Here is a 27,256-nt window from a genome sequence, read left to right on the forward strand (position 1 = left end):
GATACAGTTCGCGTATCGGTCACGTGACCAAAGCAGCTCACGATCGGTCACGTGACTTTCTAAAAGGGGTACGTGCACCGACACAGGGTTTCGCTCTATGAGCTCGACGCATGCGCCGATGCATTTGTGTTGCCGGACCCATCACTACTTTTACTAGAGAAGGTACAGGAATGACGGCGTGGCGAAGTTGGTAGAGTGGCCGTGCCAGCAATCGGAGGGTTGCTGGTTACTGGGGTTCAATCCCCACCTTCTACCATCCTAGTCACGATACATGTTCACATTATTTGACTGTATCTAAAAAAGATACAAATATATTTTTATTTAAATGAAGATATGAAATAATCCTAAATGAAATACAATGACTTGGTCTATATTATTTTATATACTAGGTCATAAAATCAGTGTCAGTTGAGTCGGTCCATAGGTTGCCTGTAGGGATTTTTAATGTCCAGCAGATGTCAGTATTTAGTGACACAGTATCGACACAGTATCAATACAGTTTTGCAATGTGTCGAAACGCTTCATGAGGCCTCATCAACCCATCACTACCGTGTAGTCCTGGGCTGATTCCTCACCTTTCTTAGCATCATTGAGACCCCACCAGGTGATATCTTGCATGGGGCTCCACTCCCATTGAGATTGACCGTCATGTTTAGCTTCTTCCATTTTCTAATGATTGCTCCAACAGTGGACCTTTTTTCACCAAGCTGCTTGGCAATTTCTCCGTAGCCCTTTCCATCCTTGTGGAGTTGTACCATTTTGTCTCTGGTGTCTTTGGACAGCTCTTTGCTCTTAGCCATGCTGAATGTTTGGCTCTTACTGATTGTATGGGGTGGACAGGTGTCTTTATGCAGCTAACGACCTCACACAGGTGCATCTGATTCAGGATAATACAGTGGAATGGAGGTGTTACAGAACACTAATCAAAGATCTTGTTTGACGGGAGCACTGTACTGTGGAAAAATGCAGGTCAAAAATCCTTTCTGTGACAGGAGCACTCTGTTGTTTTAAATACATGTTACAAAACACAAATCAAAGATCATTGATCTGACTGGGATTGAACGCAGAACCCTATGATTGGGAGCTAGCTGTTTAACCATTCAGCTACCCTTAGTCCTTTTGTTACTAGATTTTGGGCCCCAATGACATATACAATTGAGATTCTTTAAACTATCATACAAAAGATTTATTCCTCTGACTAGATCTTTACTACCTTCAGAGTGACCTGACTGGGATTTGAACCCAGAACCCTTTGATTGGGAGCTAGCTGCTTTAACCAATCAGCTATCTGTGGTCTTCTTGAAAGGAGATTTCCGTCCCCAATGACATATTTAGTTGAGAACCTGTCTCAGTAAACTATGATATAAAAGAGTAATTTCTCTGACTGGATCTTTCCTAGTCACCAAACGACCTGACTGGGATTTGAACCCAGTCCCATTTGATTGGGCACTAGCTGCTTTGACCACTAAGCTATTCTTGGTCTTCTTGAAGCTAGATTTCGGGCCCCAATGACATATTTAATTGAGAACCTGTCTCACTAAATCACAATGATAGTGAAACAAAACACTAACTCCCTACTGGGATTTGAACCCAGTACCCCTTGCTTGGTGGCCAACAGTGTTAACCACTCAGCTATCCCAGGTCTTGCAGCACTAGATTCCAGGCCCTAATGACAAATATAATCGAGGACCCGTCTTAGTGAACTACGATGGAGGTGAACCAAAACTTTGGAGCTTTGTTAAGTTACTGATCAAGCAAATAGTCAATCATGACATTGCTGGTTGTACTGCTGTTGGGCAGCACACACACACAGAGTACTTACAAGCAGACACAGTGTGTAGACAGAAAAGGGAGAATGGACGCATTTTGGTGTAAAAAGTAAAGATAAAGGTGAAGTTATAACACTGAAACACCCTCAGGAAGAGCTGCTTTAAGACATGGCTAACTAGCTCGCAGCTAACACACATCCACAGTGTTTCAGCTACTTCTAAATCACTAATCCTGGCCTCCATGGCGACAAATAAAGTATGTTTTTTACAAGTAGCATTATCACTGGAGGACGAGGAATACCGAAACATGCTTCACTACACACCGTAGGAGGATACAATATCTCACCGCCGTCACAATGTAAACAAACGCCATGGGTGGATCTACACCTGACATCTACTGTAATGATACCAAGTACAAGAGCGTATCTAGTCGATACTACTATGATTACATCGATATTTTTTATCGTCACAAAATCTTTTTTCCTTTTTTTGTAAATGTATATTATGTTTATAAAGTCAGTAAATATGTCCCTGGACACATGAGGACTTTGAAAATGACCAATGTATGATCCTGTAACTACTTGGTATCAGATCGATACCTAAATGTGTGGTATCATCCAAAACTAATGTAAAGTATCAAAGAAGAGAAGAATAAGTGATTATTACATTTGAACAAAAGTGTAGATAGAAAATGTTGAAACAGAAAATAAGCAGATTTTAACAGCAAATGAACAAGTAGATTAATAAGCAATTTTTGCAGTTTGTCCCTCATAATGTGTATAAAATAATAGGTAGATAAATGACACAATATGTTAATGCATACGTCAGCAGACTAATTAGGAGTCTTTGTTTGTTTACTTATTACTAAAAGACAAGTTGTCTAGTATGTTCACTTTTTTATTTGAGGACTAAATGACAATAATAAACATATGTTTCATGTACACTAAGATGTTTTGTTCAAATAAAGCTAATAATGCAATTTTTTGTGGTACCCTTTTTTTTAGAAAAGTATCAAAATACATTTTGGTACCGGTACTGTTACGTAAGACGAAGGGGGAAGGAGACGGTACGACAGCAGGAGGTCTAGCTCAACGGGTTTTATTTGAGCTTGATGATTACGTCGGGTGTGTATGCTACTATGTGTGTGGATGCAGGGCTATGTGTAGAAGTTAACCAAATATAAGTTACCAGAGGTTATTGTAAGTGTGTGTTGGTTGTTGCAGCAAAGAAGTCCAGAGGGGCGAAGCAAAAGAGGTTCGTGATCCGAGCGAGGTCCGTGGGGGCAGGAGAGAGGCGTCCAGAAGTCCAGGTCCGAGTGCGGAGGTCGAGGAAGGCAGTCAGAGTCCAGGGGGAAGATCGGCAGGTGAGGCGCACGGCTCACTGCGGAGACACGGAGGTACTGTGGGAACAGGAGATGCCATTTTTAGGTTTTGTAGGGACTCCTGATGACGTTTTGAGACATCTCCTACAACTACAGCACCAGAATTGTGCTGCTGAAGCAAGTCTGTTTTTTGAATTTTTACGACAGGGTCCCCCCTTACGACATTTTAGCAAAAAATGTTTTTCTTAAAAAATGCATTTTCTTACATTTTCTTACATTTACAAGTTTAGTCGGGACTCCTGATGACGTTTTGAGACATCTCCTACAACTACAGCACCAGAATTGTGCTGCTGAAGCAAGTCCGTTTTTTGGAATTCTTACGACATTTTAGCAAAAAATGTTTTTCTTAAAAAATGCATTTTCTTACAGTTTCTTACATTTACGGGTTTAGTCGGGACTCCTGATGACGTTTTGAGACATCTCCTACAACTACAGCACCAGAATTGTGCTGCTGAAGTAAAGTCCGTTTTTTGGAATTCTTATGACATTTTAGCAAAAAAAAATTTTCTTAAAAAATGCATTTTCTTACATTTACGGGTTTAGTCTGGACTCCTGATGACGTTTTGAGACATCTCCTACAACTACAGCACCAGAATTGTGCTGCTGAAGCAAGTCTGTTTTTTGAAAATTTTTTTGTAAATAAAAAGTTTTCCCAAAAAAAGCATTTTATGCCATTTTTAGGTTTTGTAGGGACTCCTGATGACGTTTTGAGACATCTCCTACAACTACAGCACCAGAATTGTACTGCTGAAGCAAGTCCGTTTTTTGGCATTTTTACGACAGGGTCCCCCCTTAAGACATTTTAGCAAAAAATGTTTTTCGTAAAATATGCATTTTTTTACATTTACGAGTTTAGTCGGGACTCCTGATGACGTTTTGAGACATCTCCTACAACTACAGCACCAGAATTGTGCTGCTGAAGCAAGTCCGTTTTTTGGCATTCTTACTACATTTTAGCAAAAAATGTTTTTCTTAAAAAATGCATTTTCTTACATTTTCTTACATTTACGGGTTTTGTCGGGACTCCTGATGACGTTTTGAGACATCTCCTACAACTACAGCACCACAATTGTTCTGCTGAAGCAAGTCCGTTTTTTGGAATTTTTACGACAGGGTCCCCCCTTAAGACATTTTAGCAAAAAATGTTTTTCTTAAAAAATGCATTTTCTTACATTTTCTTACATTTACGGGTTAAGTCGGGACTCCTGATGACGTTTTGAGACATCTCCTACAACTACAGCACCAGAATTGTGCTGCTGAAGCAAGTCAGTTTTTTGGAATTTTTAAACGACATTTTGCAAAAAAAAATGTTTCCGTGAAATATGCATTTACTTCTAATTTCTTCCATTTTCGGGTTTTGTCGGGACTCCTGATGACGTTTTGAGACATCTCCTACAACTACAGCACCAGAATGGTGCTGCTGAAGCAAGTCCGTTTTTTGGCATTTTTACGACAGGGTCCCCCCTTACTACATTTTAGCATAAAATGTTTTTCTTAAAAAATGCATTTTCTTACATTTTCTTACATTTACGGGTTTAGTCGGGACTCCTGATGACGTTTTGAGACATCTCCTACAACTACAGCACCAGAATTGTGCTGCTGAAGCAAGTCCGTTTTTTGGAATTTTTACGACAGGGTCCCCCCTTACGACATTTTAGCAAAAAATGTTTTTCTTAAAAAATGCATTTTCTTACATTTTCTTACATTTACGGGTTTAGTCGGGACTCCTGATGACGTTTTGAGACATCTCCTACAACTACAGCACCAGAATTGTGCTGCTGAAGTAAGTCCGTTTTTTGGAATTTTTTTTACGACATTTTGCAAAATATTTTTTTTCCGTAAAATATGCATTTTCTTCTAATTTCTTCCATTTTCGGGTTTAGTCGGGACTCCTGGTGACGTTTTGAGACATCTCCTACAACTACAGCACCAGAATTGTGCTGCTGAAGCAAGTCCGTTTTTTGGAATTTTTACGACATACCCCCTTACAACATTTTAGCAAAAAATGTTATTCTTAAAAAATGCATTTTCTTACATTTTCTTACATTTACAGGTTTAGTCGGGACTCCTGATGACGTTTTGAGACATCTCCTACAACTACAGCACCAGAATTGTGCTGCTGAAGCAAGTCCGTTTTTTGGAATTTTTACGACAGGGTCCCCCCTTATGACATTTTAGCAAAAAATGTTTTTCTTAAAAAATGCATTTTCGTACATTTTCTTACATTTACGGGTTTAGTTGGGACTCCTGATGACGTTTTGAGACATCTCCTACAACTACAGCACCAGAATTGTGCTGCTGAAGCAAGTCAGTTTTTTTTTATTTTTTTTACGACATTTTGCAAAATATTTTTTTTCCGTAAAATATGCATTTTCTTCTAATTTCTTCCCTTTTCGGGTTTAGTCGGGACTCCTGATGACGTTTTGAGACATCTCCTACAACTACAGCACCAGAATTGTGCTGCTGAAGCAAGTCCGTTTTTTGGAATTTTTACGACAGGGTCCCCCCTTACGACATTTTAGCAAAAGATGTTTTTCGTAAAAAATACATTTTATTACATTTTCTTACATTTACGGGTTTAGTCGGGACTCCTGATGACGTTTTGAGACATCTCCTACAACTACAGCACCAGAATTGTGCTGCTGAAGCAAGTCTGTTTTTTGAATTTTTTTTTGTAAAAAAAAAGTTTTCCCAAAAAAAGCATTTTATGCCATTTTTAGGTTTTGTAGGGACTCCTGATGACGTTTTGAGACATCTCCTACAACTACAGCACCAGAATTGTACTGCTGAAGCAAGTCCGTTTTTTAGCATTTTTACGACAGGGTCCCCCCTTACGACATTTTAGCAAAAAAAATTTTCTTAAAAAATGCATTTTCTTACATTTACGGGTTTAGTCGGGACTCCTGATGACGTTTTGAGACATCTCCTACAACTACAGCACCAGAGTTGTGCTGCTGAAGCAAGTCCGTTTTTTGGCATTTTTTTCACGACATTTTGTAAAATATTTTTTTTCCGTGAAATATGCATTTTCTTCTAATTTCTTCCATTTTCGGGTTTAGTCGGGACTCCTGATGACGTTTTGAGACATCTCCTACAACTACAGCACCAGAATTGTGCTGCTGAAGCAAGTCAGTTTTTTGGAATTTTTACGACAGGGTCCCCTTACGACATTTTAGAAAAAAATGTTTTTCTTAAAAAATGCATTTTCTTACATTTTCTTACATTTACAAGTTTAGTCGGGACTCCTGATAACGTTTTGAGACATCTCCTACAACTACAGCACCAGAATTGTGCTGCTGAAGCAAGTCCGTTTTTTGGAATTCTTACGACATTTTAGCAAAAAATGTTTTTCTTAAAAAATGCATTTTCTTACATTTTCTTACATTTACGGGTTTAGTCGGGACTCCTGATGACGTTTTGAGACATCTCCTACAACTACAGCACCAGAATTGTGCTGCTGAAGTAAAGTCCGTTTTTTGGAATTCTTATGACATTTTAGCAAAAAAAAATTTTCTTAAAAAATGCATTTTCTTACATTTTCTTACATTTACGGGTTTAGTCTGGACTCCTGATGACATTTTGAGACATCTCCTACAACTACAGCACCAGAATTGTGCTGCTGAAGCAAGTCTGTTTTTTGAATTTTTTTTTGTAAATAAAAAGTTTTCCCAAAAAAAGCATTTTATGCCATTTTTAGGTTTTGTAGGGACTCCTGATGACGTTTTGAGACATCTCCTACAACTACAGCACCAGAATTGTACTGCTGAAGCAAGTCCGTTTTTTGGCATTTTTACGACAGGGTCCCCCCTTAAGACATTTTAGCAAAAAATGTTTTTCGTAAAATATGCATTTTTTTACATTTACGAGTTTAGTCGGGACTCCTGATGACGTTTTGAGACATCTCCTACAACTACAGCACCAGAATTGTGCTGCTGAAGCAAGTCCGTTTTTTGGCATTCTTACTACATTTTAGCAAAAAATGTTTTTCTTAAAAAATGCATTTTCTTACATTTTCTTACATTTACGGGTTAAGTCGGGACTCCTGATGACGTTTTGAGACATCTCCTACAACTACAGCACCAGAATTGTGCTGCTGAAGCAAGTCAGTTTTTTGGAATTTTTAAACGACATTTTGCAAAAAAAAAATTTTCCGTAAAATATGCATTTACTTCTAATTTCTTCCATTTTCGGGTTTTGTCGGGACTCCTGATGACGTTTTGAGACATCTCCTACAACTACAGCACCAGAATGGTGCTGCTGAAGCAAGTCCGTTTTTTGGCATTTTTACGACAGGGTCCCCCTTACTACATTTTAGCAAAAAATGTTTTTCTTAAAAAATGCATTTTCTTACATTTTCTTACATTTACGGGTTTAGTCGGGACTCCTGATGACGTTTTGAGACATCTCCTACAACTACAGCACCAGAATTGTGCTGCTGAAGCAAGTCCGTTTTTTGGAATTTTTACGACAGGGTCCCCCCTTACGACATTTTAGCAAAAAATGTTTTTCTTAAAAAATGCATTTTCTTACATTTTCTTACATTTACGGGTTTAGTTGGGACTCCTGATGACGTTTTGAGACATCTCCTACAACTACAGCACCAGAATTGTGCTGCTGAAGCAAGTCTGTTTTTTGAAAAAATTTTTGTAAATAAAAAGTTTTCCCAAAAAAAGCATTTTATGCCATTTTTAGGTTTTGTCGGGACTCCTGATGACGTTTTGAGACATCTCCTACAACTACAGCACCAGAATTGTACTGCTGAAGCAAGTCCGTTTTTTGGCATTTTTACGACAGGGTCCCCCCTTAAGACATTTTAGCAAAAAATGTTTTTCTTAAAAAATGCATTTTCTTACATTTTCTTACATTTACGGGTTGAGTCGGGACTCCTGATGACGTTTTGAGACATCTCCTACAACTACAGCACCAGAGTTGTACTGCTGAAGCAAGTCCGTTTTTTTGAATTTTTTTTACGACATTTTGCAAAATATTTTTTTTCCGTAAAATATGCATTTTCTTCTAATTTCTTCCATTTTCGGGTTTAGTCGGGACTCCTGGTGACGTTTTGAGACATCTCCTACAACTACAGCACCAGAATTGTGCTGCTGAAGCAAGTACGTTTTTTGGAATTTTTACGACAGGGTCCCCCCTTACGACATTTTAGCAAAAAATGTTTTTCTTAAAAAATGCATTTTCTTACATTTTCTTACATTTACGGGTTTAGTCGGGACTCCTGATGACGTTTTGAGACATCTCCTACAACTACAGCACCAGAATTGTGCTGCTCAAACAAATCCGTTTTTTGAATTTTTTTTTGTAAAAAAAAAGTTTTCCCAAAAAAAGCATTTTATGCCATTTTTAGGTTTTGTAGGGACTCCTGATGACGTTTTGAGACATCTCCTACAACTACAGCACCAGAATTGTGCTGCTGAAGCAAGTCCGTTTTTTTAAAATTTTTTTACGGCATTTTGCAAAATATTTTTTTTCCGTAAAATATGCATTTTCTTCTAATTTCTTCCATTTTCGGGTTTAGTCGGGACTCCTGATGACGTTTTGAGACATCTCCTACAACTACAGCACCAGAATTGTGCTGCTGAAGCAAGTCCGTTTTTTGGAATTTTTTTTACGACATTTTGCAAAATATTTTTTTTCATGACATTTTGCAAAATATTTTTTTTCCGTAAAATATGCATTTTCTTCTAATTTCTTCCATTTTCGGGTTTAGTCGGGACTCCTGATGACGTTTTGAGACATCTCCTACAACTACAGCACCAGAATTGTGCTGCTGAAGCAAGTCCGTTTTTTGGAATTTTTACGACAGGGTCCCCCTTACGACATTTTAGCGAAAAATGTTTTTCGTAAAAAATGCATTTTATTACATTTTCTTACATTTACGGGTTTAGTCGGGACTCCTGATGACGTTTTGAGACATCTCCTACAACTACAGCACCAGAATTGTGCTGCTGAAGCAAGTCTGTTTTTTTTAAAAAAATTTTTTGTAAAAAAAAAGTTTTCCCAAAAAAAGCATTTTATGCCATTTTTAGGTTTTGTAGGGACTCCTGATGACGTTTTGAGACATCTCCTACAACTACAGCACCAGAATTGTGCTGCTGAAGCAAGTCTGTTTTTTGAATTTTTTTTTGTAAAAAAAAAGTTTTCCAAAAAAAAGCATTTTATGCCATTTTTAGGTTTTGTAGGGACTCCTGATGACGTTTTGAGACATCTCCTACAACTACAGCACCAGAATTGTACTGCTGAAGCAAGTCCGTTTTTTGGAATTTTTACGACATTTTGGCAAAAAATGTTTTTCTTAAAAAATGCATTTTCTTACATTTTCTTACATTTACGGGTTTAGTCCGGACTCCTGATGACGTTTTGAGACATCTCCTACAACTACAGCACCAGAATTGTGCTGCTGAAGCAAGTCCGTTTTTTTGAATTTTTTCACGACATTTTGCAAAATATTTTTTTTCCGTAAAATATGCATTTTCTTCTAATTTCTTCCATTTTCGGGTTTAGTCGGGACTCCTGATGACGTTTTGAGACATCTCCTACAACTACAGCACCAGAATTGTGCTGCTGAAGCAAGTCCGTTTTTTGGAATTTTTACGACAGGGTCCCCCTTACGACATTTTAGCAAAAAATGTTTTTCGTAAAAAATGCATTTTATTACATTTTCTTACATTTACGGGTTTAGTCGGGACTCCTGATGACGTTTTGAGACATCTCCTACAACTACAGCACCAGAATTGTGCTGCTGAAGCAAGTCTGTTTTTTTTTTTTTTTTTTTTTGTAAAAAAAAAGTTTTCCCAAAAAAAACATTTTATGCCATTTTTAGGTTTTGTAGGGACTCCTGATGACGTTTTGAGACATCTCCTACAACTACAGCACCAGAATTGTGCTGCTGAAGCAAGCCTGTTTTTTGAAATTTTTTTTGTAAAAAAAAAGTTTTCCAAAAAAAAGCATTTTATGCCATTTTTAGGTTTTGTATGGACTCCTGATGACGTTTTGAGACATCTCCTACAACTACAGCACCAGAATTGTACTGCTGAAGCAAGTCCGTTTTTTGGAATTTTTACGACAGGGTCCCCCCTTACGACATTTTAGCAAAAAATGTTTTTCTTAAAAAATGCATTTTCTTACATTTTCTTACATTTACGGGTTTAGTCGGGACTCCTGATGACGTTTTGAGACATCTCCTACAACTACAGCACCAGAATTGTGCTGCTGAAGCAAGTCTGTTTTTTGAATTTTTTTTTGTAAAAAAAAAGTTTCCCAAAAAAAGCATTTTATGCCATTTTTAGGTTTTGTAGGGACTCCTGATGACGTTTTGAGACATCTCCTACAACTACAGCACCAGAATTGTGCTGCTGAAGCAAGTCCGTTTTTTGGAATTTTTACGACAGGGTCCCCCCTTACGACATTTTAGCAAAAAATGTTTTTCTTAAAAAATTCATTTTCTTACATTTTCTTACATTTACGGGTTTAGTCGGGACTCCTGATGATGTTTTGAGACATCTCCTACAACTACAGCACCAGAATTGTGCTGCTGAAGCAAGTCCGTTTTTTGGAATTTTTACGACAGGGTCCCCCCTTACGACATTTTAGCAAAAAATGTTTTTCGTAAAAAATGCATTTTATTACATTTTCTTACATTTACGGGTTTAGTCGGGACTCCTGATGACGTTTTGAGACATCTCCTACAACTACAGCACCAGAATTGTGCTGCTGAAGCAAGTCTGTTTTTTTTTTGTTTTTTTTTTGTAAAAAAAAAGTTTTCCCAAAAAAAACATTTTATGCCATTTTTAGGTTTTGTAGGGACTCCTGATGACGTTTTGAGACATCTCCTACAACTACAGCACCAGAATTGTGCTGCTGAAGCAAGCCTGTTTTTTGAAAAAATTTTTGTAAAAAAAAAGTTTTCCAAAAAAAAGCATTTTATGCCATTTTTAGGTTTTGTATGGACTCCTGATGACGTTTTGAGACATCTCCTACAACTACAGCACCAGAATTGTACTGCTGAAGCAAGTCCGTTTTTTGGAATTTTTACGACAGGGTCCCCCCTTACGACATTTTAGCAAAAAATGTTTTTCTTAAAAAATGCATTTTCTTACATTTTCTTACATTTACGGGTTTAGTCGGGACTCCTGATGACGTTTTGAGACATCTCCTACAACTACAGCACCAGAATTGTGCTGCTGAAGCAAGTCTGTTTTTTGAATTTTTTTTTGTAAAAAAAAAGTTTCCCAAAAAAAGCATTTTATGCCATTTTTAGGTTTTGTAGGGACTCCTGATGACGTTTAAAGACATCTCCTACAACTACAGCACCAGAATTGTGCTGCTGAAGCAAGTCCGTTTTTTGGAATTTTTACAACAGGGTCCCCCCTTACGACATTTTAGCAAAAAATGTTTTTCTTTAAAAATGCATTTTCTTACATTTTCTTATATTCACGGGTTTAGTCGGGACTCCTGATGACGTTTTGAGACATCTCCTACAACTACAGCACCAGAATTGTGCTAATGAAGCAAGTCCGTTTTTTGGAATTTTTACGACAGGGTCTCCCCCCTTACGACATTTTAGCAAAAAATGTTTTTCTTAAAAAATTCATTTTCTTACATTTTCTTACATTTACGGGTTTAGTCGGGACTCCTGATGATGTTTTGAGACATCTCCTACAACTACAGCACCAGAATTGTGCTGCTGAAGCAAGTCCGTTTTTTGGAATTTTTACGACAGGGTCCCCCCTTACGACATTTTAGCAAAAAATGTTTTTCTTAAAAAATGCATTTTCTTACATTTTCTTACATTTACGGGTTTAGTCGGGACTCCTGATGACATTTTGAGACATCTCCTACAACTACAGCACCAGAATTGTGCTGCTGAAGCAAGCCTGTTTTTTGAATTTTTTTTTGTAAAAAAAAAGTTTTCCCAAAAAAAGCATTTTATGCCATTTTTAGGTTTTGTAGGGACTCCTGATGACGTTTTGAGACATCTCCTACAACTACAGCACCAGAATTGTACTGCTGAAGCAAGTCCGTTTTTTGGCATTTTTACGACAGGGTCCCCCCTTACGACATTTTAGCAAAAAATGTTTTTCTTAAAAAATGCATTTTCTTACATTTACGGGTTTAGTCTGGACTCCTGATGACGTTTTGAGACATCTCCTACAACTACAGCACCAGAATTGTGCTGCTGAAGCAAGTCCGTTTTTTTGAATTTTTTTTACGACATTTTGCAAAATATTTATTTTCCGTAAAATATGCATTTCATTCTAATTTCTTCCATTTTCGGGTTTAGTCGGGACTCCTGATGACGTTTTGAGACATCTCCTACAACTACAGCACCAGAATTGTGCTGCTGAAGCAAGTCAGTTTTTTGGAATTTTTACGACAGGGTCCCCCCTTACGACATTTTAGCAAAAAATGTTTTTCGTAAAAAATGCATTTTATTACATTTTCTTACATTTACGGGTTTAGTCGGGACTCCTGATGACGTTTTGAGACATCTCCTACAACTACAGCACCAGAATTGTGCTGCTGAAGCAAGTCTGTTTTTTGAATTTTTTTTTGTAAAAAAAAAGTTTTCCCAAAAAAAGCATTTTATGCCATTTTTAGGTTTTGTAGGGACTCCTGATGACGTTTTGAGACATCTCCTACAACTACAGCACCAGAATTGTACTGCTGAAGCAAGTCCGTTTTTTGGAATTTTTACGACAGGGTCCCCCCTTACGACATTTTAGCAAAAAATGTTTTTCTTAAAAAATGCATTTTCTTACATTTTCTTACATTTACGGGTTTAGTCGGGACTCCTGATGACGTTTTGAGACATCTCCTACAACTACAGCACCAGAATTGTGCTGCTGAAGCAAGTCCGTTTTTTGGAATTTTTTTTACGACATTTTGCAAAATATTTTTTTTCCGTAAAATATGCATTTTCTTCTAATTTCTTCCATTTTCGGGTTTAGTCGGGACTCCTGATGACGTTTTGAGACATCTCCTACAACTACAGCACCAGAATTGTGCTGCTGAAGCAAGTCCGTTTTTTGGAATTTTTACGACTGGGTCCCCCCTTACGACATTTTAGCAAAAAATGTTTTTCTTAAAAAATACATTTTCTTACATTTATGGGTTTAGTCGGGACTCCTGATGACGTTTTGAGACATCTCCTACAACTACAGCACCAGAATTGTGCTGCTGAAGCAAGTCCGTTTTTTTGAATTTTTTTTACGACATTTTGCAAAATATTTTTTTCCCGTAAAATATGCATTTTCTTCTAATTTCTTCCATTTTCGGGTTTAGTCGGGACTCCTGATGACGTTTTGAGACATCTCCTACAACTACAGCACCAGAATTGTGCTGCTGAAGCAAGCCCGTTTTTTGGAAAAAAAATTTGTAAAAAAAAAGTTTTCCCAAAAAAAGCATTTTATGCCATTTTTAGGTTTTGTAGGGACTCCTGATGACGTTTTGAGACATCTCCTACAACTACAGCACCAGAATTGTACTGCTGAAGCAAGTCCGTTTTTTGGCATTTTTACGGCAGGGTCCCCCCTTACGACATTTTAGCAAAAAATGTTTTTCTTAAAAAATGCATTCTCTTACATTTTCTTACATTTACGGGTTTAGTCGGGACTCCTGATGACGTTTTGAGACATCTCCTACAACTAGAGCACCAGAATTGTGCTGCTGAAGCAAGTCTGTTTTTTGAATTTTTTTTTGTAAAAAAAAAGTCTCCCAAAAAAAGCATTTTATGCCATTTTTAGATTTTGTAGGGACTCCTGATGACGTTTTGAGACATCTCCTACAACTACAGCACCAGAATTGTGCTGCTGAAGCAGGTCCGTTTTTTGGAATTTTTACGACAGGGTCCCCCTTACGACATTTTAGCAAAAAATGTTTTTCTTAAAAAATGCATTTTCTTACATTTTCTTACATTTACGGGTTTAGTCGGGACTCCTGATGACGTTTTGAGACATCTCCTACAACTACAGCACCAGAATTGTGCTGCTGAAGCAAGCCCGTTTTTTGGAAAAAAAATTTGTAAAAAAAAAGTTTTCCCAAAAAAAGCATTTTATGCCATTTTTAGGTTTTGTAGGGACTCCTGATGACGTTTTGAGACATCTCCTACAACTACAGCACCAGAATTGTGCTGCTGAAGCAAGTCTGTTTTTTTTTTGTTGTTTTTTTGTAAAAAAAAAGTTTTCCCAAAAAAAACATTTTATGCCATTTTTAGGTTTTGTAGGGACTCCTGATGACGTTTTGAGACATCTCCTACAACTACAGCACCAGAATTGTGCTGCTGAAGCAAGCCTGTTTTTTGAAAAAATTTTTGTAAAAAAAAAGTTTTCCAAAAAAAAGCATTTTATGCCATTTTTAGGTTTTGTATGGACTCCTGATGACGTTTTGAGACATCTCCTACAACTACAGCACCAGAATTGTACTGCTGAAGCAAGTCCGTTTTTTGGAATTTTTACGACAGGGTCCCCCCTTACGACATTTTAGCAAAAAATGTTTTTCTTAAAAAATGCATTTTCTTACATTTTCTTACATTTACGGGTTTAGTCGGGACTCCTGATGACGTTTTGAGACATCTCCTACAACTACAGCACCAGAATTGTGCTGCTGAAGCAAGTCTGTTTTTTGAATTTTTTTTTGTAAAAAAAAAGTTTCCCAAAAAAAGCATTTTATGCCATTTTTAGGTTTTGTAGGGACTCCTGATGACGTTTTGAGACATCTCCTACAACTACAGCACCAGAATTGTGCTGCTGAAGCAAGTCCGTTTTTTGGAATTTTTACAACAGGGTCCCCCCTTACGACATTTTAGCAAAAAAATTTTTTTCTTTAAAAATGCATTTTCTTACATTTTCTTATATTCACGGGTTTAGTCGGGACTCCTGATGACGTTTTGAGACATCTCCTACAACTACAGCACCAGAATTGTGCTAATGAAGCAAGTCCGTTTTTTGGAATTTTTACGACAGGGTCCCCCCTTACGACATTTTAGCAAAAAATGTTTTTCTTAAAAAATTCATTTTCTTACATTTTCTTACATTTACGGGTTTAGTCGGGACTCCTGATGATGTTTTGAGACATCTCCTACAACTACAGCACCAGAATTGTGCTGCTGAAGCAAGTCCGTTTTTTGGAATTTTTACGACAGGGTCCCCCCTTACGACATTTTAGCAAAAAATGTTTTTCTTAAAAAATGCATTTTCTTACATTTTCTTACATTTACGGGTTTAGTCGGGACTCCTGATGACATTTTGAGACATCTCCTACAACTACAGCACCAGAATTGTGCTGCTGAAGCAAGCCTGTTTTTTGAATTTTTTTTTGTAAAAAAAAAGTTTTCCCAAAAAAAGCATTTTATGCCATTTTTAGGTTTTGTAGGGACTCCTGATGACGTTTTGAGACATCTCCTACAACTACAGCACCAGAATTGTACTGCTGAAGCAAGTCCGTTTTTTGGCATTTTTACGACAGGGTCCCCCCTTACGACATTTTAGCAAAAAATGTTTTTCTTAAAAAATGCATTTTCTTACATTTACGGGTTTAGTCTGGACTCCTGATGACGTTTTGAGACATCTCCTACAACTACAGCACCAGAATTGTGCTGCTGAAGCAAGTCCTTTTTTTTGAATTTTTTTTACGACATTTTGCAAAATATTTATTTTCCGTAAAATATGCATTTCATTCTAATTTCTTCCATTTTCGGGTTTAGTCGGGACTCCTGATGACGTTTTGAGACATCTCCTACAACTACAGCACCAGAATTGTGCTGCTGAAGCAAGTCAGTTTTTTGGAATTTTTACGACAGGGTCCCCCTTACGACATTTTAGCAAAAAATGTTTTTCGTAAAAAATGCATTTTATTACATTTTCTTACATTTACGGGTTTAGTCGGGACTCCTGATGACGTTTTGAGACATCTCCTACAACTACAGCACCAGAATTGTGCTGCTGAAGCAAGTCTGTTTTTTGAATTTTTTTTTGTAAAAAAAAAGTTTTCCCAAAAAAAGCATTTTATGCCATTTTTAGGTTTTGTAGGGACTCCTGATGACGTTTTGAGACATCTCCTACAACTACAGCACCAGAATTGTACTGCTGAAGCAAGTCCGTTTTTTGGAATTTTTACGACAGGGTCCCCCCTTACGACATTTTAGCAAAAAATGTTTTTCTTAAAAAATGCATTTTCTTACATTTTCTTACATTTACGGGTTTAGTCGGGACTCCTGATGACGTTTTGAGACATCTCCTACAACTACAGCACCAGAATTGTGCTGCTGAAGCAAGTCCGTTTTTTGGAATTTTTTTTACGACATTTTGCAAAATATTTTTTTTCCGTAAAATATGCATTTTCTTCTAATTTCTTCCATTTTCGGGTTTAGTCAGGACTCCTGATGACGTTTTGAGACATCTCCTACAACTACAGCACCAGAATTGTGCTGCTGAAGCAAGTCCGTTTTTTGGAATTTTTACGACTGGGTCCCCCCTTACGACATTTTAGCAAAAAATGTTTTTCTTAAAAAATACATTTTCTTACATTTATGGGTTTAGTCGGGACTCCTGATGACGTTTTGAGACATCTCCTACAACTACAGCACCAGAATTGTGCTGCTGAAGCAAGTCCGTTTTTTTGAATTTTTTTTACGACATTTTGCAAAATATTTTTTTCCCGTAAAATATGCATTTTCTTCTAATTTCTTCCATTTTCGGGTTTAGTCGGGACTCCTGATGACGTTTTGAGACATCTCCTACAACTACAGCACCAGAATTGTGCTGCTGAAGCAAGCCCGTTTTTTGGAAAAAAAATTTGTAAAAAAAAAGTTTTCCCAAAAAAAGCATTTTATGCCATTTTTAGGTTTTGTAGGGACTCCTGATGACGTTTTGAGACATCTCCTACAACTACAGCACCAGAATTGTACTGCTGAAGCAAGTCCGTTTTTTGGCATTTTTACGGCAGGGTCCCCCCTTACGACATTTTAGCAAAAAATGTTTTTCTTAAAAAATGCATTTTCTTACATTTTCTTACATTTACGGGTTTAGTCGGGACTCCTGATGACGTTTTGAGACATCTCCTACAACTAGAGCACCAGAATTGTGCTGCTGAAGCAAGTCTGTTTTTTGAATTTTTTTTTGTAAAAAAAAAGTCTCCCAAAAAAAGCATTTTATGCCATTTTTAGATTTTGTAGGGACTCCTGATGACGTTTTGAGACATCTCCTACAACTACAGCACCAGAATTGTGCTGCTGAAGCAGGTCCGTTTTTTGGAATTTTTACGACAGGGTCCCCCTTACGACATTTTAGCAAAAAATGTTTTTCTTAAAAAATGCATTTTCTTACATTTTCTTACATTTACGGGTTTAGTCGGGACTCCTGATGACGTTTTGAGACATCTCCTACAACTACAGCACCAGAATTGTGCTGCTGAAGCAAGTCTGTTTTTTGAATTTTTTTTTGTAAAAAAAAAGTTTTCCCAAAAAAAGCATTTTATGCCATTTTTAGGTTTTGTAGGGACTCCTGATGACGTTTTGAGACATCTCCTACAACTACAGCACCAGAATTGTGCTGCTGAAGCAAGTCCGTTTTTTGGAATTTTTACGACATACCCCCTTACGACATTTTAGCAAAAAATGTTTTTCTTAAAAAATTAATTTTCTTACATTTTCTTACATTCACGGGTTTAGTCGGGACTCCTGATGACGTTTTGAGATGTGTGAAAATGGAAAAAGATGAAGAACATTTTTATTTGAATATATTTTCTGTAGGAGAACAAACATGACACAAACCTTCCTAATTGTTAGAAGTCCCACTGTTTATGTTAAACATGCTTCACTGATGAGAGGATTTAGCAAGCACTGTTTTGTCCTACTAATTTCAGCGATCCTTGAACTCATTGTTGTTTGTTTACATGTACAACTTTCTCCGACGCTGCCACAGAAAGACGTGTTTTATGCCACTTCTTCTTTGTCTCATTTTGTCCACCAAACGTTCTACGCTGTGCGCAAATGCACAAAAGGTGAGCTTTGTTGATGTTATTGACTTGTTGGAGTGCTAATAAGCATATTTGGTCAGAGCATGACTGCAAGCTAATCAATGCTAACATGCTATTTAAGCTAGCTGTATGTACATATTGCATCATTATGACTCGTTTGTAGGAATATTTGAGCTCATTTAATTTCCTTTACTTATGTCCTCTGTGCATTTCATTTATATTTGCATGTCTCATGACACATTATCTGTACGTAATATTGGCTGCATTTCTGATAGTTGTTTGTGCGCCATGTTGTTCCAGACCACAGCAAACGTTACCCAGCTTGTAAAGATTGTAATAAATCCATTAGAAGAAGACAGCCTGCCTTTTCCTTTAACTTGGACACACACATTTATACCTTTGACCCTTATGAGCCAGTCATTTCCAGAAGTTATCTCATCATGTGAGAAGCCTCCATTTAAATAACATATTATTATTTGATCTTAATAGATTAAAAATGAACACCAATGAGTTGACTGATGAACATTATCACATCATTTAATCAGAAAGTATACATATCGACAAATAAAGGTAGAATACTATTAACCGCAACATGTAAGTGTAAAAAAAAAAACAACAACATTATGATTTGTACATTTTCAGAATGTGCTTGCTCTATTTTTAACAAAGAAAAAAACAAACAATCTGAAGTTGTCTTTATTTTTAAGTTATCGTGCCTTGATTTTACCAGTCCGGCCCACTTGGGAGTAGATTTTTGTCCATGTGGCCCCCGATCTAAAATGAGTTTGACACCTCTACATTAGAACTTACGAATAATGGATTGGTAGGTTCATCGTAGCCAGCCTTGTGTATTATTCTAATGACCCTTTTTTCAAGTTGAATTATTGAGCCTGTGTTTGTTCTATAAACATTTCCCCAAAGTTCAACACAGTATGTTAGATATGGAAAAATAAAAGAATAATATAACTACAGCTGCAGCTATCGAATATTTTAGTAATCGAGTATTCTATCGAATATCCCGATCGATTAATCGAATAAATCATAATTTTGTTTAATTATACACGTTAAGATGTGCCCTCAATTATTGTGGTTGGCCTAATCGTCTTATTTCCTAAACGCCTGTTTTCATTATTGAAGGCTGACACGCACAGCTAAAAATGTGTATGTGCTAATAAAAACAGGTGCGCTCACAGCCCTATGTGCTGTGTGGTGTGACCGCATAAAAGAAGTTCTTGTCTCTCGTGCGTTTTTGATGATTATCATACGGTGCCGTTTAAACGTTTTCTAAACTGGAGCGTACTTAAAAGAGCGGTGTCGTGCAGTGCAAGGGGGGGATGATCTGTGACGTAAACACGCTGTGCAACACCTAAACAGTCTGTGCGAAACGTGAGCTTTGACTACTGTTTAGTGAACCAGGCAAAATGCCGTAAAAAAAAATATGTACGACACCTCGAGGCAGCAACAATTCCTCGAATGTATTTTGTAATCGAATTACTCAAGGAATCATGTGCAGATATTTCTTATTCAGCATGTGTCTTACTTTATATAAAGAATAGCAATGGATTTTGATGTTTTTAGAATAGAATACAATAGAATAGAAAGTACTTTATTGATCCCTCGGGGAAATTCAGCACCACATTTCGCTCACAATAAAAATAAACACTAAGGTATTTTTTACATGTGAATAATATAAATACAGTCTATTATACAGCATTATTCACTTGTGAATAATATAAATACAGTCTATTATACACAGTGTTGGGTTAGTTACTGAAAACCAGTAACTAGTTACAGTTACTAGTTACTTTATTTCAAAAGCAACTCAGTTACTAACTCAGTTACTTACACCAAAAAGTAATGCGTTATTGTGAAAAGTAACTATTTAGTTACCGGTACTTGTTTTTTTCTTCTTCTTTTTTTAAAGCTACCATTAATGCCCTTTAAGCCTTCATTTAAGTACTGTTATTGTACTGGAGAATAATACAATCTGTTGATCAGCGCTAGGAATTGTCAAAATGGGGTCCCAGGGACCCCATCAAGTCATAAAAATGGGGTCCTACAGTAAATTTTTGGGGTCCCACTTTTTGGTAAGCGTTTTGACAACAAAAAAGATAAACGTATGCATTATCCTGTTATATCTCACATTATATATTGTGTTTTGGAAAAAGGTTGTCATAAACGTTACTTAATTCATTAAAAAAAATAATAAAGAAAGAAAACAAATTTGTATACATATGTAAATGTATTCAGTTATAAACATTCATTCACTTTCTTCTTTCCTTCATGGATCTAAACTTTACCGCTGCTGGTAGTTTTTTCTATGTTTTTATTGAATAAGTTGTAGGTGTATTTATTTCAGTATAAAAGTGTAAAAAGTGTTTTGCTTGGGTCATGAAATGATGATAATGGTGTGCCAGGGCATACAAACATTTTATATTTAACGCTTAAATCTCTGGAGTCTACATCAACTTCAGATCTATCCCTCATTTCAAAATGTTTTAGTTATGTTGTTTTTTTGTCTGTTTGTTTTCCGCCCTTTTTTGTCAAAAAAAACTATGTTTTTAATGGCAAACACACAAAATATGCAAAATCTTCCACCAAAAATATTTTTCAAAGTGGAATATTTGATGTGAAGTAATGGGAACCTTGGATAGGTCAATAATTCATAATAACATTGATTTTGATTCAATATTATGTTTTGAGCAATGACAGTTTGAAATAAATGGATTAATGTGGACCCCGATTTAAACAAGTTGAAAAACTTATTCGGGTGTTACCATTTAGTGGTCAATTGTACGGAATATGTACTGTACTGTGCAATCTATTAATAAAAGTCTCAATCAATCAATCCACTCCCTCGCTCTCTCTGTCCCTCCCTCACGAATGCTGCTGCGTGTGCACAATTAGTTTTGTTTTTAACCCCATCTTAACCCTGAACGTACATTGAAAATATACGCAACCCTGCCGGACATTTGAGGCATTTAAGAAACTCCGCCCGGACAGCCCCGCAAAAGAAGACACATGGTCAGTCTAGAATATCTCCATGTTAAGAAACTCGGCTTCAGCTCCACCATGATGTCTTGTAAGTAAACACAGACACGCCCCCCCCACCCACACAAACACACACACACACACACACACACACACACACACACACACACACACACACACACACACACACAGCGCCTCTTCTCTTGTCCCTGTTGTGACACAGGAAGAATTAAGTTAAGTTCAAGTTAAAGTACCAATGATTGTCACACACACACACTAGGCGTGGTGAAATTTGTCCTCTGCATTTGACCCATCCCCTTGGGGAGCAGTGGGCAGCAGTGGCGCCGCGCCCGGGAATCATTCAGAAGGACGACACTGCAACTCTCCAATAAAACACACTCAGATCTTCTGTTTTTAGCCGATACTACATAAGAAATGACATAAAATAACGCAGTAACGCATCATGTAGTAACGGTAACTGAGTTACTGAATATAAAAAATAACGCGTTAGACTACTAGTTACTTTGTAACGCGTTAGTCCCAACACTGATTATACAGCATTATTCACATGTCAATAACATAAATACAGTCTATTATACAGCATAATTCACATTTGAATAATATAAATACATTTAAGCACAGTTAAGTATTGTTTTCCCTTTAACATCACAAATGAGTTTGACATTTGAAGTTAATTGCTGACATGAATGGACTTTTCCAGCATATTATGTGTGTATGACTTTCACCTGTGTAATAGAATGACTTCATGCAACTTTTCTCGGAGGACAATTGAACACTCACCTACCGAAAATGCAAACTTCGTCGCTGCTCGGTGACCTTCGTCTAGCGGCAGAATGTCTCTCTCGTCGTGTTGATCTAAATGAGAAGGAATGAATGACATTGGAACAAATAACAGCGCTGACATGATAGGAGGCGTGTTAGTTAGCAAGCTGTTGTATTCTGATGACGTGCTAGCGTCACTTCCGCTGGGACGAGACCGGAGCGGTTAAAAAACGTGACTTTCATTTATAATAATTGAATGGTGTGTGTTCAAATAACCCTCCTCGGCCTTATAATTGTTACAAGTCGCGCTGTTGACATCTTTTCTTGGGAAATGGAGTCGACTCCAGGGGGTCTTTCCGCGGGCTCTGCCATTTTGAAATATGACGTCACGACGCGACGTCATCACCACCCGGAAGTGTGGATCTTCTTCTTCTTCTTCTTTTGTTTTTATAGCAGGTTGGCAAGCAACCTTCTGGTGTGCATTACCGCCACCTACTGACATGGAGTGTGGACCACTTTTAGAGCTCACCTTAGCACAGACCTGGGCAAATGAACGTCCGGGGGCCACATGCGGCCCCTTAAGCTTTTCAATCTGAATAATATGAATAACATCATTAAAAGTTCAGTTAAAGTGCCAATGATTGTCACACACACACACTAGGTGTGGCGAAATTATTCTCTGCATTTGAACCATCACCCTTGATCACCCCCAGGGAGGTGAGGGGAGCAGTGAGCAGCAGCGGTGGCCGTGCCCGGGAATCATTTTGGTGATTCAACCCCCAATTCCAACCCTTGATGCTGAGTGCCAAGCAGGGAGGTAATGGCTCCCATTTTTATATAATAAAATACATGAATAAATCTTATTCATACACTCTTATTCATACACTCTTATTCATCCACTCTTATTTATACACTGTTATTCATATACTCTTATTTATACACTCTTATTCATACACTCTTAGTCATCCACTCTTATTCATATACTCTTATTCATACACTCTTATTCATTGTCATGTCTGTGTTCATGTTTTTGTTTGGCCATGTGCTGTTTTGTTTTTTGGACACTTCCTTAGTTCCTTGTTTCACTTCCTGGTTTTGTTTGTCACCATAGCAACCATTAGTTTCACCTGTTCCACGTTTGTACTCACACACACCTGTCTCACGTTTTCACATTGTCATGTCACGCACCTGTTCACAGTTAAGTCACGCACCTGTTGTCACTATATAGGCTTTTCTGTTTCTGTTGTTCGTCCTGGCGACATCACCCATTCATGCCATGTCCACAGTTCCTTGTCACGTTAGTTCTTGTTTCATCTCTTGTCACGTAAGTTTTTGTTTGTTTAATGTTCATAGTTCTCCGCCATTGTGCGCGCCTTTTGTTTTCCTAGTCAAGTTTTTTTTTACCTCCTCTGTGAGCGCCTTTTGTTTGTACCTTTTGTTTGAGTTTATAGTAATAATTAAACTATGTCTTTACCTGCACGCCACGTCCGTTCCAATTCTTTTGCACCACGGGAGAGCAAACCACGCCATAGACCAAGTCTTGACAGATGTCGCCAGCATAAGAGCTCTCCCGCAAAAAATTTGGACAATTTTGACGAGGCAACGTGGGAGGTCCTCCGCGCGATGGAGGAAGAGACACTCCGCCATTCCCCCATGGAGCGCAGGGATCTCATGTGGGGTCCGACCGGCAAACTGGTGCCGATCAGCTCCCTTTGGCCCGGGGACGTTGGCACGTCATCCCTGTCCCGGAAGCGGCGCTCCAGACCGAGGATGTCAGGGAAGGTGAGCGGACAGCACGCTGCGCTCCTGCAGGCTCCTCCTCCTCCGGGCGGAAATGGAAATCAGCCAGCCTGGCAGCTCTAGGAGCACTCCACAGACCTGGAGATTGTTTTCCCAAATGCTTTACCGGTTCAATCCAAGCCACCCAAATTCCATGCCCCGCCCTCCAGGACTCATGCCACGCCCAAGTCAGAAATTTTTTTTTCACCCACAAAAGCCCAGGTGGGGGGGAACGAAAGACCTTTTGGACAATTTAGAGGGGAGGATTCTGCCCTCCTCCTGAACCCCCTCCGCCCACCCCAAAAGACGGTTCCAGACCGCGGGGAGCGCGTCTGGGATCCGCTCCTTGAGGGGGGGGCTAGGGCTGGGAATTGTTCAGGTGGGGTGGGTCAGCATCGTCACGCCAAGCCACAGCCTCCAGCACGACCACCACCACCAGTCTTTCGTCACGCCAAGCCACAGCCTCCAGCACGACCACCACCACCTGTCTTTCGACCTACCAAGCCACAGCCACCAGCACGACCCCCACCACCTGTCTTTCGACCTGCCAAGCCACAGCCACCAGCACGGCCGCCACCACCAGTTTTTCGACCATGCCAAGATCCACCTGCTCCACGCCCAGCTCCACGCCAAGCGCCACCAGTACCTGCTCCACGCCAAGCGCCACCAGTACCTGCTCCACGCCAAGCGCCACCAGTACCTGCTCCACGCCAAGCGCCACCAGTACCTGCTCCACGCCAAGCGCCACCAGTACCTGCTCCACGCCAAGCGCCACCAGTACCTGCTCCACGCCAAGCGCCACCAGTACCTGCTCCACGCCAAGCGCCGCCAGTACCTGCTCCACGCCAAGCGCCGCCAGTACCTGCTCCACGCCAAGCGCCGCCAGTACCTGCTCCACGCCAAGCGCCGCCAGTACCTGCTCCACGCCAAGCGCCGCCAGTACCTGCTCCACGCCAAGCGCCGCCAGTGGCTGCCCCACGACGCCAAGCGCCGCCCGTGGCTGCCCCACGCCGCCAAGCGCCGCCCGTGGCTGCCCCACGCCGCCAAGCGTCGCCCGTGGCTGCCCCACGCCGCCAAGCGCCGCCCGTGGCTGCCCCACGCCGCCAAGCGCCGCCCGTGGCTGCCCCACGCCGCCAAGCGCCGCCCGTGGCTGACCCACGCCAAGACCAAAGCCAAGACCAAGAACCGCCAAGTGACCAAGAACCGCCAAGTGACCAAGAACCGCCAAGTGACCAAGAACCGCCAAGTGACCAAGAACCGCCAAGAGACCAAGACCAACCACGCCAAGTCCAAGACCAAGACCAAGACCAACCACGCCAAGTCCAAGACCAAGTCCAAGACCAAGACCCAGACCCTCGCCAAGACCAAGACCAAGACCCACGCCAAGACCAAGACCCTCGTCAAGACCCGCCACGCCAAGCTTCGCCGCCTGACGCACCACGCCAAGCTTCGCCGCCTGCCACGACAACGCGCCCACCTCCTCGTCGGCCAAGGATGTGGCCATTCCATGGGCGTCCGCCACGCCAGGTGCGCCGACCTCCTCGTCTGCCACGAATGTGGCCATTCCCAGGTCGCCCACCTCGTCAGGTTCAGCGGCGGTCTACCCGCCGCCGCCACCTGACTCTGCCCCGGTGGATTCGGGGACACCTGGTCTGGCGACCCACCGCCATGTCCCCCTCCCTCCCTCCCATGACTCTTGATCCTGTTTTTTGTTTTTGGCCATCTGGGATCTGTCCGTAAGGGGGGGGTTCTGTCATGTCTGTGTTCATGTTTTTGTTTGGCCATGTGCTGTTTTGTTTTTTGGACACTTCCTTAGTTCCTTGTTTCACTTCCTGGTTTTGTTTGTCACCATAGCAACCATTAGTTTCACCTGTTCCACGTTTGTACTCACACACACCTGTCTCACGTTTTCACATTGTCATGTCACGCACCTGTTCACAGTTAAGTCACGCACCTGTTGTCACTATATAGGCTTTTCTGTTTCTGTTGTTCGTCCTGGCGACATCACCCATTCATGCCATGTCCACAGTTCCTTGTCACGTTAGTTCTTGTTTCATCTCTTGTCACGTAAGTTTTTGTTTGTTTAATGTTCATAGTTCTCCGCCATTGTGCGCGCCTTTTGTTTTCCTAGTCAAGTTTTTTTTTACCTCCTCTGTGAGCGCCTTTTGTTTGTACCTTTTGTTTGAGTTTATAGTAATAATTAAACTATGTCTTTACCTGCACGCCACGTCCGTTCCAATTCTTTTGCACCACGGGAGAGCAAACCACGCCATAGACCAAGTCTTGACATTCATACACTGTTATTCATATACTCTTATTCATACACTCTTATTCATACACTCTTAGTCATCCACTCTTATTCATATACTCTTATTCATACACTCTTATTCATACACTCTTATTCATACACTCTTATTCATACACTCTTATTCATACACTCTTATTCATCCACTCTTAGTCATCCACTCTTTCCATCCACTGCGGAGGTCGAGGAAGGCAGTCAGAGTCCAGGGGGAAGATCGGCAGGTGAGGCGCACGGCTCACTGCGGAGACACGGATGTACTGTGGGAACAGGAGATGACAAGGACAAATAAGGACTAGGCACGAGGGAGACAAAGCGAGCAAAAGAGAGAGACACAGGTGAGGAGCCAGAGACGTGAAGCTTACTGAATCAGGGCTTTGTTCCGGCGTGGAGTAGTCAGTGGAGTGAGCCTTTATGCTGCTGCTTCTCGTCAAGACCAGGTGCGTTGACTGATGATTGCCGCCGGCTGTGGAGGCGCGTGGCCGCGGTCTGCGTGGCGCGTGCGGGGGCGTGTCCTGCGGTGCTTGCAGCGTAGCTTCGAGGAGCTCCTGCCGAGGAGGGAGAAGCAGACTGCGCGAGCGCCGTAACAGTGCCCCCCCTCTTATGCGAGGCTCTCGACGAGCGCCGGAGAGCTCCAGGGTTGACCTGATAGAAGTCCTCCAGAAGGGTGGGGTCAGCAAGGTAGGAGGCCGACACCCAGGATCTATCCTCTGGACCATAACCCTCCCAATGTACCAAAAATACCAGGCCCCTACCTTGCCGACGGACCCCAAGGATCTCCTTGACGGTCCAAACTGGGTCACCGTTATCCAGAATTCTAGGAGGGGTAGGGTCAGGGGAAGAGAGTGGAGAACTGGAGACAGGCTTACTCTGGGATACATGGACCACCGGATGTCGCTTCACTGAGGGGGGTAGAGACAGACTAACAGATACTGTTGGATAAGCTCAGAGCAATCGGATTCAACAAAACCTCATGGAGCTGGATGCAATCCTACTTGGAGGGGAGGAAACAGGTTGTAGAGGTGAACGGCACCGTGTCCCCCCCCCCCCCTCTCAGTGAGCTGTGGAGTCCCCCAAGGCAGTATATTAAGGCCTTTACTGTTCCTGGTATACATTAACGACTTGTCATCGGCATGCGACTGTGAATTGTTTTTGTTTGCGGATGACTCGACCCTGCTGGTATCCGGCAAGGACAAGTCACAGGTGGAGAAAATCCTCAGTGCTGAACTCTGTAGAACTTGCACCTGGCTCGCTGACAACAAG

At 40.2% G+C, this 27,256-nt stretch overlaps 1 protein-coding gene across 3 annotated transcripts; it reads right to left on the bottom strand.

The window, feature by feature from the left end:
* Window positions 1-2,680: 2,680 nt before the first annotated feature.
* LOC133632037 (uncharacterized) lies at window positions 2,681-26,885 on the bottom strand. Of its 3 annotated transcripts, none has more exons than XR_009821648.1 (2): window positions 21,935-22,343; window positions 2,681-3,168 (listed from the first exon to the last, which is right to left on the bottom strand). XR_009821648.1 is itself a non-coding variant. In XM_062024271.1 (2 exons), the coding sequence occupies exons 1-2, from the start codon at window positions 26,872-26,874 to the stop codon at window positions 2,926-2,928; spliced, it is 759 nt and encodes a 252-aa protein (XP_061880255.1). In that variant the 5' UTR covers window positions 26,875-26,885; the 3' UTR covers window positions 2,681-2,925. The 3 variants fall into 3 exon arrangements, 1 of the variants encoding a protein (XP_061880255.1); XR_009821647.1 differs by having other exon boundaries at window positions 21,931-22,343; XM_062024271.1 differs by lacking the exon at window positions 21,935-22,343 and adding an exon at window positions 26,359-26,885.
* Between the last annotated feature and the right edge of the window lie 371 nt (window positions 26,886-27,256).

The sequence above is a fragment of the Entelurus aequoreus genome, linkage group LG17 (genome assembly GCF_033978785.1).
Source record: "Entelurus aequoreus isolate RoL-2023_Sb linkage group LG17, RoL_Eaeq_v1.1, whole genome shotgun sequence".
Classification (NCBI taxonomy): Eukaryota; Metazoa; Chordata; class Actinopteri; order Syngnathiformes; family Syngnathidae; genus Entelurus; species Entelurus aequoreus.